We start from the raw sequence: 17,540 nt of genomic DNA, 5'->3' as shown, positions 1-17,540 counted from the left end.
ATTTCAGGGAGATCAGATTTCACTGGGAAGGGCTTATTTCACAGTCACTGACATGTTCTTCAGGTTGTGAAATTGGTAGCAGCACAGACTTCTGCCCCTCCCCCCCAGCTCAATGGAGAGTAGGTACACGGCGGGAAGATGGGAACACCCCAACATCGGCCGTCCACCTGTGCTCTGCACAGCAGACAGGAGGTTCTCAGGAGCAGCTTGGCCGGGGCAGCTCCAAGCTGAGGTAGAGGCAGGAGAAGCAGCAGCTGCAGATGGCCACAGAGCAGCCAGGGGGAGGAGGGACAGGACATCCTGCTTTGAAAGTGCCCCTCTCAGCAAGGCGCCAGGGTCAGTGACCCAACCCACCCCAAAGTTGGGTCCTGAGAATAAAGTAGCTGTGATGGGGTATACAAACCCCATATGCGTTAGGAAGGTGTTGTTAAGCTTCAGTGACCCCAGTCAGCCTGGGTGTCAGGCTGGAAGGAGGAGTTGGAAGGAAGAAGCACAGCTCAACTGGATGCTGACCTGGCATGACAGTAGGCTGGCAGCTACCACATCATGCAAGAAAGCTGGCTAGGACTGGAAACTGACGGAAGACTGTAGTGTGCCAAAGACTCCCTGCGGGAGGGTAGGTCTGACCCACTGTTCATTTGAATGGTTACCAGAAATTCCCTGGTGTGCATTAAGACAAGAAGCTGCAGCTGGGGTGTGTATGAAAAGAAGGGGGTTGAAAGTGAGCTCAGCAGGGCTGAAGGTTTTTTTAGTTTGCTTGAGGAACAGGCTTTTTGGGGGGATGGATGCAAAAATATGCATGAAGAGAAGGGAATAGGAAAAGTAACAAGGGATGACAGCAGGCATGAAAGGATGTAGTGAAGAGCACAGATAGAAGAGTTGAAAGTTTTCCCAGTCACAAAAATTCTCTAAGGTCCTGGACAGTGAAGGGTGCAGATGAGGGGTGAAAGGAGGAACTGAAGGTAGAGAAGAGATTCTGGTTGTTGGCAAGATAAGTCTGCTTGGGAGAAGTAAAGTTGTTTAGCAAGGAAGAGGAGAGAATGAATTTAAAGAACTGGTGGTTAGCACAATTTGGACTTTGGAGCTCATCACTATTTGAATAAGAATGGAGGTAGTGAAAGTTAGGGATCAGCCAGGCTATCAATGTAACATTATTGGGCAGCAAAGGAACAAATCAAGAAACTTAGTCGTATCGGCAGAGTGATGAAGCTTGTGCTGATCTTGAATTTGCCTTCTTACATGTTCATAAATTCTAAAATGTACTTGATGGATTTTCATACCAAAAAAAAAATGACACTTTGCATAATGATGATTTTTTTATTAGTACTTTCAGAGCATTTATTCATGCTATATTCTCAAGTCCTATAATACAAAAACCAACTTCTAAAATAAATTTTTGAATAAATTTTCAGTTTAAAAGATCTTTTTGAGTATTAGGTGCTAATTATGAAATGGTTGGGCACATACATATTACCGTTTCTATGGGTTTCCTGCCTCACCTAGCTATATGTTCTATTTTGGATTAATCTGTAATAGAACATGTTATCTACTTTATTTTACCATATCCAGTTACGGCAAGTTCTAGAACACTTATCCCAGCAGAGTGAAAGCCAGTACCTTAAGATCCTAACAAGCCTTGCTGAAGTTGCTACAACAAATGGTCACAAACTACTTAGGTAAGTGTCAAAATATGCAAGTAGGTCAGTAATGAAAAATATGCTTAAAGATACTTAGTTCCACTTGTTATATCAAGAACAGAATATTTATTTTCATTTGATTTCTTGCCCGACTGGCATGAAGACAAATATCAGTCATACTTGGTAGAAACATTTGAAGAAAGACCATCCTAGTGGGGCTTTCATTTTGCATTTTAAACGAATCTCTTTAAAAGGCTCTTTAAAAGAAACAGTGCATTTTTTTTTTAAGTGGAGATCAGGTAGGCATTATGATTTTGGGGGCTCTGTAGTGACGGATCTAGGATCTAGTGGAGTTTTCTGCCACCTCTTTTCACTTGAAAAGGCAGATTAGGGTCAGGTAGTAAGCTGCAAAGCATGGGGTCCATAGTCATTCTTTGAGATTTAAGGTAAGTAGATCTTTAGGATGGGTTTATTATGGGCTAATGCGTTTTGTTTGGTGTGTCAAGATCATCCAAATTCAACAAGCTGTCTGCCGAGCTGTGAAAGACACATAATCTCCTGGCCCTTTCCTGCTGCCTATTCCCTAGTCATCTCATTTGTACCTTTTTAATTTTAAGATTTTTATGTACCTATGTTGATAATACTCAACTCTTTAGAATCCTTAATGACTGTGTGATGGGTTAGACCCCCTTTGGGATGCCATCTGATGTATTAAGCCCCGCCTCCTGCTCCACTAGCCTGGATTCCCTCTCTCTGTTTTGCTGAATTCAGCTCTCTGGGCTCCACACACACACGTAGGGCCACACCCAGCTGCAGACACAGACCAAAGTCAGCTCTGTGTGAGAGGATTCACCAAGCACTCACGTGTACACCCCTTTTCGGAAATAACCCCAAAATAATACTGTCTTGCATTGTATACAAGGATCTGTACAATGCAAACTCATAAAAATTCACCCTCTACCTCAATGTGAAGAGAGAGATGCACAACTTCTTGCCCCCTGTCCCTCCCAGTTAGAAATTGCACAAGCTGAGTTTAATAATAAACAAAACAAATTTATTAACCCTAAAAGGCGGATTTTAAGTGAGTATAAGAGATAAACAGAACAAAGCAAATAAAACAAAATACGCAAGCTAAGCTTAATACACTCAAGAAACAGGTAACAAAATGTAATTTCTTACTCTAAATGTTGTTTTAGGCAGGTTGCAAAGTTTCTGTAGCTTAGAGTTCCAGTTATACCTCTTTTCAGACTGGATCACTGTCTCAGTCTGGACTCCCCCCTTGCCATCCCTTCAGGTGTCTTTTAGCTGTCTTTCTTCTTGGGCAGGCAGGCAATGGAGTAGAGTCCCATTTGCCCTCCTCCCCACCCTTCAATAATATTTACATAAGGCTGGACTCTTTTTTTTGTTTTCCAACTTGACAGACCCCCTCACCCCCCTTCTTTTAGTGGAAAGTTACAGGTCCAAGATAATGTTTAGTATCAAGTGACAAGGCCACCTGGCCTGGTAGCGTCACAGCTACGTCTCAGGATGCTTCTCAGGAAGGAGAGAGATTAGTATCTTCAGTCTTGTTGTTTCTGCCTAATGGACCATCAAATGTGATGGCCTGTTGTATGGTGGGTGTCTTCCAAAAACACCCAGTTGTAATAGTTACATAGTCCATATTCCTAACTTTAGGTACAGAAATGATACCTGCATATGCACTGGATAATCACATTCAGTAAATCATAACCTATCCATTAATCTCACATGACTCCTCTTACATAAAACATATCTTTGTTATGCTATATTCATATCATAACAATATTTCTATGAAGAATATTGGGTGTAACGTTACAGGCCATGTCTACCATTTTGATACAGTTTAGCTATAACTTGTTGCTTCATGTTCCTTCAGCTAAATGTTGCCCTAACATAGGTGCTTCTGCAAGGCAAGAGTATCCTCACATACAAGGTACTCCTATCTCCCATGCTTCATTTTGCTTCTGCTGTCTAACACTAGCATTTTCCTTAAGTTGAATTCTCTTCTCGCATCTAGCTACTCCACAAATCAGGCTTCTGCTGTTTGACAGCATTGTCTTAAGTATTCCTCTGAAGCATCTGAATCATGTTGCTATTGCAGGCTGGATCTTGGTCTACATGGGCCTCATGTCTGATCCTGTATGGCTATTATGCCACTGCCTCAACTTCGTTTGTTGCCATCCTCATCCATTCCCTCACCTCCTCTCGCTCCTTTAATAACACCCGTATAAGTATCTTATGTCCCAATTCTTCAGACTAATGTGCAGAAAGTGGATGTCGGTAGTCTTGCATACAAGTGTACTCACTTCTCTAGTGTCAAATTATTATGCTGGCTCCCTGTACGTTAGAGAACTCCATTTAAAGAAGATTTTTCTTTGTAAGCCTACTAAAATGTCCTGGTAGGATCTTGCCTCTGGATATGTCTGCTGACACCCAGAAGAAGCTGGTTCTTTCTTTGAATTTGCTATTAGGAGCACTTCCGAGAAGCAGCTCCTGCCATTGGCAATATCTTTTCTGCACCTTTCTCCACCTCAGTCCATTCTTCCTCTGGTGTTCTACATCTTTCATTGCTGTACAGTGTGTGGTGGGATATAGGTTTTACCTCAGACCTTGTAAGCTACTTGCTAACTCTGTCTTGCACTGACCTTCTTTGTTACTTCACGCGATCTTGTTGTTGGCATAAAACACCTCTTACTTTTTACAGGAAAGTTTACCAGATTTCATTGCTTTCAGTAGTAATGGATTGGCACAGACTCTCTTGTCCCTTGCTAGAGAAGTGAGTGAGACTTTCTCTGAAAGGGCTAACTGAAATAAGATAACTCCAGAGTGGAATTGCCTCATTAAAACCTTCTTGAAACCTTTCTGGAAAAGGAGTGATTTAGAGAGAGGGTATTAATTGGATAGATTCTCTGTATCAAGGAAAGGAAAGGACTTATTTGGGCAATGCTCATGAACAGTTTGAGGGAAGTTGGCAGCTTGTCCTTTCAATCAACAGGGGATCAAATAGGTCCCCTTCCACTCCCAACTAAATTTGTTTTACCAGCATTGTCGAGTATGGATCCAATTTGTAGGTAGCAGGTCAGAGCTTCCTACTATGTCTAGAACTTCAGATTCTTCCACAAACTCATTTGTTGCCTTCTCCTTTTGACATGGATCTACTTCACTAGAAAAACATTAAAGGTATATTTAAAAAATATATTAATTCATCGCAAGTTAAACAACATTAAAGTGCATTGGTTTAATGCCATTTTAATTTTATGTATTGCATACAAAGTTAAGCTCACTTTTTGTTTTTTTGGTTTTTTTTGTTCTTGTTTTAAAAGACCTGTAGACTTTTGAGTTGAACACCAGATTAAATGTATACATTTTTGCAATGCATTGTTTTAGGTCTCTAAATTCATAGAGTCACAACAAATGTACCACCGTGTAAGATGGTAGTGTCACAAACGGCACATAATCCTGCTGAAACATGAAAGCAACCTATAGGAGTCAGCTAACAGAAATGGAGTGACATTTTTGTATATGCAATGTGGAGTAGTTTAAAAAAAAAATCTTAATATTTTATATCTCAAGGGGTATAATGAAAAAATTTGGCAAAATACTTTCAGATTTTCAAAAAAACTTTGTTGGTTATTCCCACTTCCTACATTGCAAGCCATCTCTATACTTCAGCAAGGTTTTATAGCGGTTATTTTGTTACCAGCATCGTGCAGGTGAAGAAATGGTACTTGAGAGATCCTGGGTTTAGTTCCCTGCCACAAGCTTTAGGTGATTTGCCTAAGGTCACAGTTGAATCTCTATGCCTCAGTTCCCCATATGTAAAATGGGCATAATACCTCTCCACGCACGGAAGTGTTTCAAATAAATTATGAGGTAGTCAGGTATTAGTGTTGGGGGTCATGAGTACCTAGACAATGCATGCTGATGCTTGTATAGTTAACCTTTGTAACTAAGGGAAGCTAGTTTTGCAGGTGGAGCGATGCAAGTAGTATCTCTTTTTAATACTCAGCATGTCTAGTATAGCTTTTCTGAAACATATATAGCAGATGTGGTGGGATACTATTTGCAGAAGAGGACTGGATGGAACTCAATCCAGGATTAATTAATACTAGTTTAGGGAAAATGTTAGCTTATTTCTTCTTTTGGGCTGGTCGTATACTTGTGAAGCATTCTCAGCCTGGGAAGCAAAAGATTGGAACCAAATTCTAATGTGGAAAGCATTGCCGTTAGGCTGATCCACATGGATGGATTAAGTTTGTCTCATATCTAAATTAAAAAATCTTGTGTTCAGAAACTTTGGTGGTGGCTAGATAAGAATCTCCAAAATGATAAATGTGTGGCTATGACCAAGGCCTTAGGTGACCACGATTTTGAACCTGTACATTTGTTTTTCTTTTTCCTTTTTTAAAATTTAACCAGGGAAAATGCAGCCTTTTCTGTCACATTGTAATACTGTTTTTTGTTAATCTTGGCTTACAAAAAAGCTCCCTGGTCAAAGATCAAACAACAGCAGGAAAGATGTGAACTCAACATATCACTTTTCCAAAAAGGTGTTAATTTAAATACTCAAATATTTTAGTAGTACCTTTTATTTAAAAAAGGCAGTCTTTTTTAAAAAAATGTAGTTTCCCCCCTTCTTTGTTTCCTTTTTTAGAGGATGAACTCTTTCAGACCCAATCAAAATCAGAAGAAGTGCTTTGTTTAGTACAGTGCTTCATATGCTGTTGGCACTCTAATGTTGCTTGATCCAATTTTATATGTGGTTTGGTCTGGTTTAGGTTATTATTTAAAAATGGTTATGCTACCTTCTGCGACGGACACGCAAACCATGTTTTAAGAAATACTGAAAACTGGCTAATACGACATTTTAATACCAAGTGTTTATATACTATGTATAGGCCATTGCAGCAGATCTAGGCTGCTTCCTCACTGACAAATCTTCTTTAAGGAATATTATAATACTGTTGGGGCATGATTGTTATTTGGTATGCTGCATAGATTGGAACAACCTATGCTATAACATTAATATTCACTGGTTCAGTAACCTAGTCAGGGCACTATCACAACACCCTTCAAGATAGTAGGTATATGGCTTTTTATAGCTATGTCACCACATGCATCTCAAAAATTAGAGGGTATAATTTATTGCAGGGGTTGTCAACCTTTTTCTTTCTGAGGCCCTCCCCAACATGCGAAAAAAATTCCATGGCCCACTTGTGCCACAACTGTTTTTCTGCATATAAAAGCCAGGGCCAGTGTTGGGGGTAGCAAGCAGGGCAGTTGCTTGGGCCCCCATGAAGCTAAGTTGCTCAGGGCTCGTTGGCAGGGCTCGGGGCCATGAGCTTCAGCCCCATGTGGTGGGGCATTGGCTTTCTGCCCTGGGCCCTAGCAAGTGTAATGTCGACCCTGCTTTGCGGACTCCCTGAAACCTGCTTCGCCCTAGACCCTTGGTTGAGAACCACTGATTTATTGTATTTAAAGTCAGAGTTGGCACTCAACACCTGTATTTTAATATGTTGAATGCTAAGTTTAACTCCTTGAAGTTGTTTAAAACTGTTATGGTGTCTTCAGATTTTTCATAGAGGACAAGCATCCTTTTTACCAGGCTTGAAAAATTCTTGAAGCTTGGTTGTAAAACTTGTTAACAGAAAGCAATCTGAACATGATTGAGTCTGTGGTGTTGAATGAATTCACTGATATCTAGATTATATATTAATAATTACACTGATGGTGCAGGGATACTGGTCTACAGTTGAAGTTCTGGCCAAAGTAGTCACACAGGTATTAAACTTTTTATTTATTTAGTGACTTTTTTGAGTATTATTACATATATTACATATGGGGCAAAATAATAGCTAGCATGCTGTTCATCACAACTTTTTTTTTGTGGAAGCAGTGTGATTTCTATCATCCTGGCCCATAAGCAGATTGGTCTAATTTGATGTATTCAGCACAAGTATTTTGCTAATACTGGACTTTAGCACAGTCTCTTTGGCTGGCACAGTTCTAGTAGTAGGCTGAAAGATAATTTCACTTGGAGAAAACATTTTCTTCTGAGTCAACTTGGTTTATGATTAGTGTGTGTTAAGAACTTACTGTTGTAGATGTTATCTCTTACCATGCTTCAGAAATGGTGTAGGTATATACAAACACTAACAAAATATACCCTAAAAGTTTGTATTTGCTATTTTTATTTAGCTATTATTGCAAAATATCTGGAATTTAAATATGGTTAGAAATCAATAAAAATTACAGCATGTGTTCCTTGTCCTTTTGGGATGGGAAATAGATCCATCATTTGTTAGCCATGTGTGTTGGAGAACTGTTAAATCCCGAAGTGTTGGGTTGTGTTTACCCCTTTATATACTGAATCATTTAATTTACGGAAAAATACTTCAATTTTTTTCCCCCCAGCTTGTCAAGTAACTATGAAGCTCAAATGAAGAGTCTCTTAAGGATCGTGAGGATATTTTGTCATGTCTTTCGCATAGGCCCATCCTCTCCCAATAATGGAAATGACATGGGCTACAATGGAAATAAAACTCCAAGAAGTCAGGTGTTCAAGGTCAGAAAAGTATATGACGTTGTTAGGAAGATAGACGTTAAAGAGATGAATTTCACAAAGCATGCATTCATTAATCAGACATCTCATGAACAGGAAGTAAGTTTGGTTGATACCCATATCTGTTTTTAAGCTAGGCCCACCTCTTTACGTTTTGTGTAATCAATTTTTTTACATTTTTTTATTGACCTACAACTTACCTTTTCTTTTTCTTTTCTTAATTTCTCCTACTAATAATCTCATGTCATGTTAAAACATTTAAAATGTCTTATTATCACTCTGTGTTTGTAATGGTAGATCTTAGTTTTTAATTTCTGTTTTAGGTTTAGTAGTATAGCTTGTAATCTCAATGCTGTAATATTAAGAAATATACTAGAATGCATAAATGTAAATCCAAAATATGATGATTAGAGGTTTATCAGGTTTTTATCACTTCTTTTATATTTCTCAAAATAGATTAAATTTAATTTTTCTTTCTTCGCTTTCATCACCAAGTCTTTTCTGAAGTAATCTTGTTTAAGAACTTTCAGTCAATAACTTTATTACTGAATACTTTAAAGCTTATTGGCTTTCTACTATCTTGACACATCTGTACAAAGCTCTGGTTAATGAAGTCTCACCTCTGAATGTATATTTTTCATGTATATGATACTTCTGTAGGAAATTGCGTAACTTGCTATTTTGTAAAGCATTCCGTTTTTGCTATCCGCTAAATTTCATCTTTTCAAAACAGAGTTGTTACATTTTCTTAATGACGTGAAAATCACGTTAGCATTGAGGTAGGTATGTATCTTTGTTGAGAGATGAATATATTGGTAGAAACAAAGCAGCCCCAAAAGAGAATACTCAAAATTTGAACCTTGTAATTCTTCTTTTTGTTGAATAGTGTTACCTATTGGAAGGAGGGGAGAAAATATATAAATTAAAAAGCCTCTCTGTTTCAGATGATGTCTGATTCTTGTTTGTAAAATAGTCTGTCCTTTTTCTCAGTGGACTCTACTGGGAAATATGAAATCTACTGCAGAAGAAATATTGCTAATATAACTAAAGCTTTTTCCTAAAACTGAACTATTACAGTTGAATAACTTGATATGCAGGTGAACATCACTAAACTCTACTCACAGTGCCCTCCCTTATTGTCAGCAAAGATTTAATGGCAGAGTGCTGTGGGGAAGGTTTGTGTTACTAAGATCTCATTGCTTCTCAAAATACACTGGTAATAGCCGTTTTACACTATATAAAGCAAAACATATATTTTCAAATACATGAGCTGAGTATATTTAACGATGTTCTGTACTAACATGGCTTTAAATCTTAACTTGCTAATTAGCAAAAGTGAGAATTGCATGATGGGTCTCGGTTTGTTTTGTTTGTTTTTTAGCGAAGTTTGTCTGTGTTTAGAAACCTTAAATTTTGAAGAGAGGATTCTGCCTTGGCTTCTGATGGCTTTTCTGTCTGGGCATTTTTAGGACAGATTCATTTTCACTTTCAGGTGTTAGCCCTCATCTCCAGTTTTACATTTTACTTTACAAGCAATAGGGAGGGCTTGTTTAAAAATCTTCAGTGGCATGTTGCAAGGAGTATGCTTCTTTTGGACTCACAGTATTCAGATAGCTTAGGTGGTGGGGGCCAGAAAGTATTTGGCTCCCAGAAGGCATGTTTTCCTCTTTAATCCTTCCTTAGGTATGTAGTGGTCCTGATCACTTTAATCCTTTGGGAAGGAAGACGTCATACTGTGCCTGCCAGTTAGCAGTGGATACTGTTTCAAGTGGAGGCTGCTTAAGATCTCTCAATGGTACCAAACAATGTGTACATATTTAATACATTTCAAAATGTATGTCTCGGGTGACATTCTGGCCCTACTGAAGTCAATGATAAAACTGACTGCTGCTGTTAACTTCAGTGGGGCCAAAATTGATTGATACATATCAGTGCAAGCTTCTGAAATAACTACAGTGAGTAGCAAAAGTTACTGCCACAAGTCAAAATATAAATCCATGCAAAGGTGAAATAAGCACCATGTCAAATCATATTAAAATATCTTCCATAGTACCCTCAACATTGCTAAATTTAGGCTTTAGATTGGAAGATACTTAAAGGCAAAGGTCCTTAACTTAGAGTTCTGCCACTGGCTTTACAGTTTATCCAGTGACGTAGCTAGGTGGAGAAAACGGGGAGCGGAGATAAAAAAAAAAAAAGGCGCCACCCGCTTGTACTCACCTGGCAGCGCTCCGGGTCTTCAGCGGCACTTCAGCATTGGGTCCTTCACTCACTCCAGTCTTCGGTGGCACTGAAGGATACACCCCGCTGCCGAAGACCGGAGCGATTGAAGAACCCGCTGAAGAGCTGCCGAAGACCCGGCTCACTGCCGGGTGAGTGAAAATTAAAAAGGCGCCACTTGTGGTTGGTGGGGGAGCAGCCGCTGCCCCGCTCCTCCCCTAAGTACGCTACGGAGTTGATATAGGATTTCAGTTGATCTTAACTTTCATGACTGCTGTTATGAAAGTAGTAGTCTTATGTAGCTGGCTTTCAAACCATTAGGGCTTTGCTTTGAATTGCACCAAGCAGTGAGAAGAACTAGTGCAAAGGATGAATGCTATGCATTCATTTGAACTAGTGCAGAGCTCTGAGAACAGATATTGTATGCAAGTGTTCCCTCTTGTAGGCAGGTGGATGTATTCTTCACTAGGTGAAGCCGCTGGGTGCCCTTCAAGGAAAGAGCAACTCTAGAAATTTCCTTTTTGAGAAACCACCTTCCTGTGTCATGTTGTGCTGTGAAAATGAGTACAGGCATGGGAACTGGTCCTCTCTTCCCCCTCCTACCCCTAAGTATAAAAGAATAGCAGGGTGTCCTCTGTGAAGGAGCCCTTTCCTTTGGAATGTAATCCTCAGGGTTCAAAGGACCCTGAATCTGCTGACCTTTTGGACATGTTGCAAGACTGTTTAAAAAGGCTGTAGATGGAGCAAATGTTACCCATGTTGCTGTGTAGGGAAATGTGTGGTTTAATAAATATGATCATATGCAATCTGGTTACTCCTCTTAATATACTGATTTATTATATTTTAAAATTTTCAGAAGTGCTTAAGGTCTTGGGCCATGAATGCCCCCGAAATGGGGGTTGGAGTGCGGGAGGGGGTGAGAGCTCTGGGGTGGGGCCAGAAATGAGGCGTTCAGGCTGTGGGAGGAGGCTCCATTCTGGGGCAGGGGGTTGGAGTGCGGGAGTGGGTGAGGGCTCCAGCTAGGGATGTGGGCTCTGGGATGGGGCTGGGGATGAGTGGTTTGGGGTGCAGGAGGGTGTTCCAGGCTCGGACCAAGAGATTCAGAGGCCAGGAGGGGGATCAGGGCTGGGGCAGGGGGTTGGGGTACGGGGAGGGTCAGGGGTGCAGGCTCTGGGTGTCGCTTACTTCAAGCTGCTCCCGGAAGCAGCGCCATGGCCGTCCTATCTGCAGGCGCCATCGGCCATGGTTCCCAGCCAATGGGAACTGCAGGTGGAGGAGGGGACGGGCGCTTGGGGCGGGGCAGCATGTGGAGCTCCCTAGCTGCCCCTACATGAAAATCCCTGGCCCCACTCCCCAACTGGAGCGCTGGAGCGGGGCAAGCCCTCGACCCTGCTCCCCGGCGGGAGCTCAAGGGCCAGATTAAAAGGGCCGACGAGCCAGATGTTACCCACGGGCTGCAGTTTGCCCATCCCTGCTTATACACTTAAGTAAAAAAAAAAAAAAAATGGCCACAGTAATCTGGCATGGAGAGGTGAAAAGGGTTTGGATAGACCCTGAGCATGGGCTAACATGGAAAAAGCTCACAGTTTGAGGGAAGAGAATAGCTGTGATCTTACTGGAGCAAGCTTCATTTAAGCTATTCCAAAGGTACTAAAAGTGGGTGTATTACCTGTGTCATGCAGATGATAGAATACACTAGGAGTCAGCCCCACTTCGTGGGTGAAGGAATCACTAGCTAATTAAAACTCACTGCTTGATTATACTCAACTTTGGCTGTGCAAGGAAGTCCTTTGGCTAATATACATTTTGTTTAGGAACCCAAGTTTGAAGGAAAATCCCTTTTAACTCAAATTAAAAGTCTGCCTGTGAGAAGCCCCTTTTCTGTTTACTTTGACCAGGCTCTAGTCTCCTCTCCATTATATTCCATTGAATTATTATTTCAGATAATTATTTCAGATTCAAATTATTTCAGATTCAAGACTGAAGTAATGGTCCCACATCAAATTGCAGCTTTAGTTTGTCAGTAACAGGCATGGATGGCTGCTTTGAGGTAGTCATTAGAAAAGGATCAGAACTTCTTGTTCTGCATTGTGTGTTCAAGCTCACTATAGATTACCTTTGCTACCTTGTAAACTGGAGGCAACAATTTGTCCAATAGGACCCTAAAAGAGCAAACTATCTTTGAAAAAATCATGCAGGCGCTACTTTTGCTTATGCTAAATGTTTCTCCCTGCAAGCATGCTTCTGTCTTACATTGCTTAAGTCATAGCCAGTTTGCTTTTATCTGGGTCTAACACTGGGACAATATTAAGACTGTAGAACTCAATAAACTTGGCTAGTAATTCCAATAAATACTGATGTGATCTGCACACTTCCAGATTTACAAATTAATTGTATTCCAGGACACTTGAACTTGATAGTCATGTCCTTGAGAGTGGGCATCTTCTAAACCTGAGATCGAATACAAAAAACGTAGCAATACCTCTTTCCTGGTCCAAATTCAGTTCACATTGGACTTAGCTCATCTTATTCCAGCCAGGTACTAACACAATGCAATCCAGTTAAGTGGTGGTAGTATATGCAAGGTCAGATGCCTCATCCATGGGTAAATTAAAGATTATGATGGTCTTGTTATTGATTAAGCATTAAATAGCCCAAAGTTGATGTTGGTGTTGGTGTTGACCAATTTCCCTGTGCATCCAAAGCAATATCCTTTAAGCCCTGGTCTACACTAGGACTTTAGGTCGAATTTAGCAGCGTTAAATCGATGTAAACCTGCACCCGTCCACACGATGAAGCCCTTTAGTTCGACTTAAAGGGGTCTTAAAATAGATTTCCGTACTCCACCCCTGACAAGTGGATTAGCGCTTAAATCGGCCTTGCCGGGTCGAATTTGGGGTACTGTGGACACAATTCGATGGTATTGGCCTCCGGGAGCTATCCCAGAGTGCTCCATTCTGACCGCTCTGGACAGCACTCTCAACTCAGATGCACTGGCCAGGTAAACAGAAAAAGAACTGCGAACTTTTGAATCTCATTTCCTGTTTGGCCAGCGTGGCAAGCTGCAGGTGACCATGCAGAGCTCATCAGCAGAGGTGACCATGATGGAGTCCCAGAATCGCAAAAGAGCTCCAGCGTGGACTGAACGGGAGGTACAGGATCTGATCGCTGTATGGGGAGAGGAATCTGTGCTATCAGAACTCCGTTCCAGTTTTCGAAATGCCAAAACCTTTGTCAAAATCTCCCAGGGCATGAAGGACAGAGGACATAACAGGGATCCGAAGCAGTGCCGCATGAAACTTAAGGAGCTGAGGCAAGCCTACCAGAAAACCAGAGAGGCGAACAGCCGCTCTGGGTCAGAGCCCCAAACATGCCGCTTCTATGATGAGCTGCATGCCATTTTAGGGGGTTCAGCCACCACTACCCCAGCCGTGTTGTTTGACTCCTTCAGTGGAGGTGGAGGCAACACGGAAGCAGGTTTTGGGGACGATGATGATGAGGAGGAGGAGGTTGTAGATAGCTCACAACAAGCAAGCGGAGAAACTGCTTTTCCCGACAGCCAGGAACTGTTTCTCACCCTGGACCTGGAGCCAGTACCCCCCGAACCCACCCAAGGCTGCCTCCTGGACCCGGCAGGCGGAGAAGGGACTTCCGGTGAGTGTACCTTTTAAAATACTATACATGGTTTAAAAGCAAGCATGTGAAAGGATTAATTTGCCCTGGTATTCGTGGCTCTCCTGGATGTACTCCCAAAGCCTTTGCAAAAGGTTTCTGGGGAGGGCAGCCTTATTGCGTCCTTCATGGTAGGACACTTTACCACTCCAGGCCAGTAACACGTACTCGGGAATCATTGTACAACAAAGCATTGCAGTGTATGTTTGCTGGTGTTCAAGCAACATCCGTTCTTTATCTCTCTGTGTTATCCTCAGGAGAGTGAGATATCATTCATGGTCTCCTGGTTGAAATAGGGTGCTTTTCTTCCGGGGACATTCAGAGGAGCCTGTTCCTGCTGAGCTGTTTGCCTGTGGCTGAACAGAAATGTTCCCCACTGTTAGCCACGGGGAGGAGGGAGGGGGTAGCCACGCGGTGGAGGGAGGCAAAATACGACCTTGTAACGAAAGCACATGTGCTATGTATGTAATGTTAACAGCAAGGTTTACCCTGAAAGAGTGTAGCCACTGTTTTATAAAATGTGTCTTTAAATACCGCTGTCCCTTTTTTTTTCTCCACCAGCTGCATGTGTTTCAATGAACACAGGATCTTCTCCTTCCCAGAGGCTAGTGAAGATTAGAAAGAAAAAAAAAAACACACTCGTGATGAAATGTTCTCTGAGCTCATGCTGTCCTCCCACACTGACAGAGCACAGACGAATGCGTGGAGGCAAATAATGTCAGAGTGCAGGAAAGCACAAAATGACCGGGAGGAGAGGTGGCAGGCTGAAGACAGGGCTGAAGCTCAAATGTGGTGGCAGCGTGATGAGAGGAGGCAGGATTCAATGCTGAGGCTGCTGGAGGACCAAACCAGAATGCTCCAGTGTATGGTTGAGCTGCAGCAAAGGCAGCTGGAGCACAGACTGCCACTACAGCTCCTGTGCAACCAACCGCCCTCCTCCCCAAGTTCCATAGCTTCCACACCCAGACGCCCAAGAACGCGGTGGGGGGGCCACCGGCCAACCAGCCACTCCACCACAGAGGATTGCCCAAAAAACAGAAGGCTGGCATTCAATAAATTTTAAAGTTGTAAACTTTTAAAGTGCTGTGTGGCATTTTCCTTCCCTCCTCCACCACCCCTCCTGGGCTACCTTGGTAGTCATCCCCCTATTTGTGTGATGAATGAATAAAGAATGCATGAATGTGAAGCAACAATGACCTTATTGCCTCTGCAAGCAATGATTAAAGGGAGGAGGGGAGGGTGGTTAGCTTACAGGGAAGTAGAGTGAACCAAGGGGCGGGGGGTTTCATCAAGGAGAAACAAACAGAACTTTCACACCGTAGCCTGGCCAGTCATGAAACTTGTTTTCAGAGCTTCTCTGATGCGTACCGCGCCCTCCTGTGCTCTTCTAACCGTCTTGGTGTCTGGCTGCACGTAACCAGCAGCCAGGCGATTTGCCTCAATCTCCCACCCCGCCATAAACGTCTCCCCCTTACTCTCACAGATATTGTGGAGCACACAGCAAGCAGTAATAACAGTGGGAATATTGGTTTCGCTGAGGTCTAAGCGAGTCAGTAAATTGCGCCAGCGCGCCTTTAAACGTCCAAATGCACATTCTACCACCAATTTGTACTTGCTCAGCCTGTAGTTGAACAGCTCCTGACTACTGTCCAGGCTGCCTGTGTACGGCTTCATGAGCCATGGCATTAAGGGGTAGGCTGGGTCCCCAAGGATACATATAGGCATTTCAACGTCCCCAAAGGTTATTTTCTGGTCTGGGAATAAAGTCCCTTCCTGCAGCTTTTGAAACAGACCAGAGTTCCTGAAGATGCGAGCGTCATGTACCTTTCCCGGCCATCCCATGTTGATGTTGGTGAAACGTCCTCTGTGATCCACCAGAGGTTGCAGCACTATTGAAAAGTACCCCTTGCGGTTTATGTACTCACCAGCTTGGTGCTCCGGTGCCAAGATAGGGATATGGGTTCCGTCTATAGCCCCACCACAGTTAGGGAATCCCATTGCAGCAAAGCCATCCACTATGACCTGCACATTTCCCAGGGTCACTACCCTTGATATCAGCAGATCTTTGATTGCGTGGACTACTTGCATCACAGCAGCCCCAACAGTAGACTTGCCCACTCCAAATTGATTCCCAACTGACCAGTAGCTGTCTGGCATTGCAAGCTTCCACAGGGCTGTCGCCACTCGCTTCTCAACTGTGAGGGCTGCTCTCATCTTGGTATTCATGCTCTTCAGGGCAGGGGAAAGCAAGTCACAAAGTTCCATGAAAGTGCCCTTACGCATGCGAAAGTTTCGCAGCCACTGGGAATCATCCCAGACCCGCAACACTATTCGGTCCCACCAGTCTGTGCTTGTTTCCTGAGCCCAGAATCGGCGTTCCACAGCATGAACCTGCCCCTTTAGCACCATGATGCATGCATTGGCAGGGCCCATGCTTTCAGAGAAATCTGTGTCCATGTCCTGATCATTCATGTGACCGCGCTGACGTCGCCTCCTCTCCCGGTATCGCTCTGCCAGATTCTGGTGCTGCATATACTGCTGGATAATGCGTGTGGTGTTTAATGTGCTCCTAATTTCCAAAGTGAGCTGAGCGGCCTCCATGCTTGCCTTGGTATGGCGTCCGCACAGAAAAAAGGCGTGGAACAATTGTCTGCCTTTGCTCTGACGGAGGGAGGGGCGACTGACGACATGACTTACAGGGTTGGGTTCAGGGAGCTAAAATCAACAAAGGGGGTGGCTTTACATCAAGGAGTATTTCAGGCAGGACTTCATAGAGGGTTCCAATAAGAAATGGTGCACCTAAGTTATCGTTCTTATTGGAACAAGCAGGTTAGTCTGGCCTCTGATTGATACATGGCTAGATTTACCTCGCTGCACCTTCTCTGTGAGTGACTGCAGTGTGACCTAGAGGAATGAGTCCCCTAGACAGGGGATGGGGGGAAGCAAATGAGTACAAAACAAATCTGGTCTATTTCTTGTTTTGATCCACTCCATCTATCTTTTACATCTTTGGCTGGCAGCAGACGGTGCAGAAGGACTGCATGCCATCCACATCTCTTGCCTGCCCGCAGAAGATGGTACAGTGGGACTGCTAGCAGTCCATATCGCCTGCCTGCTCACCATAAGACAGTTCAATAGGACTGACTGCAGGACTAAAGAGCATGACCTGGTCAAGTCACTCCAAATTTAGTCCCTGCGCCCATGTCTGCCCAGGCGCTCCTGGCCGATGTGGCCAGGAGCACCTCGGACATGATGATGACTACTACCAGTCATATTGCACCGTCTGCTGCCACAAGGCAATGGGTTGCTGCTACTGTGTAGCAATGCAGTACCGCATCTGCCAGCACCCAGGAGACATAGGGTGACGGTTACCTGAGCGGGCTCCATGCTTGCCGTGGTATGGCGTCTGCACAGGTAACTTAGGAAAAAAG

General features: G+C 43.0%; 1 protein-coding gene across 3 annotated transcripts in view; it reads left to right on the top strand.

The window, feature by feature from the left end:
- The window catches only part of HACE1 (HECT domain and ankyrin repeat containing E3 ubiquitin protein ligase 1), a 91,621-nt gene that overhangs the window by 26,938 nt on the left and 47,143 nt on the right, over window positions 1–17,540 (top strand). For 2 of the 3 annotated variants that reach the window (XM_084624589.1, XM_084624591.1), the window contains exons 10-11: window positions 1,570–1,676; window positions 8,070–8,316. In XM_084624589.1, the coding sequence (XP_084480715.1) occupies window positions 1,570–1,676; window positions 8,070–8,316 (354 nt within the window). The remainder of the gene's footprint in view (window positions 1–1,569; window positions 1,677–8,069; window positions 8,317–17,540) is intronic. The other variant, XM_084624590.1, reaches the window with a different exon arrangement.

Source organism: Lepidochelys olivacea (assembly GCF_965140295.1).
Source record: "Lepidochelys olivacea isolate rLepOli2 genome assembly, chromosome: 3".
Taxonomy (NCBI): Eukaryota; Metazoa; Chordata; order Testudines; family Cheloniidae; genus Lepidochelys; species Lepidochelys olivacea.
This window is presented reverse-complemented; position numbering and strand designations above follow the sequence as displayed.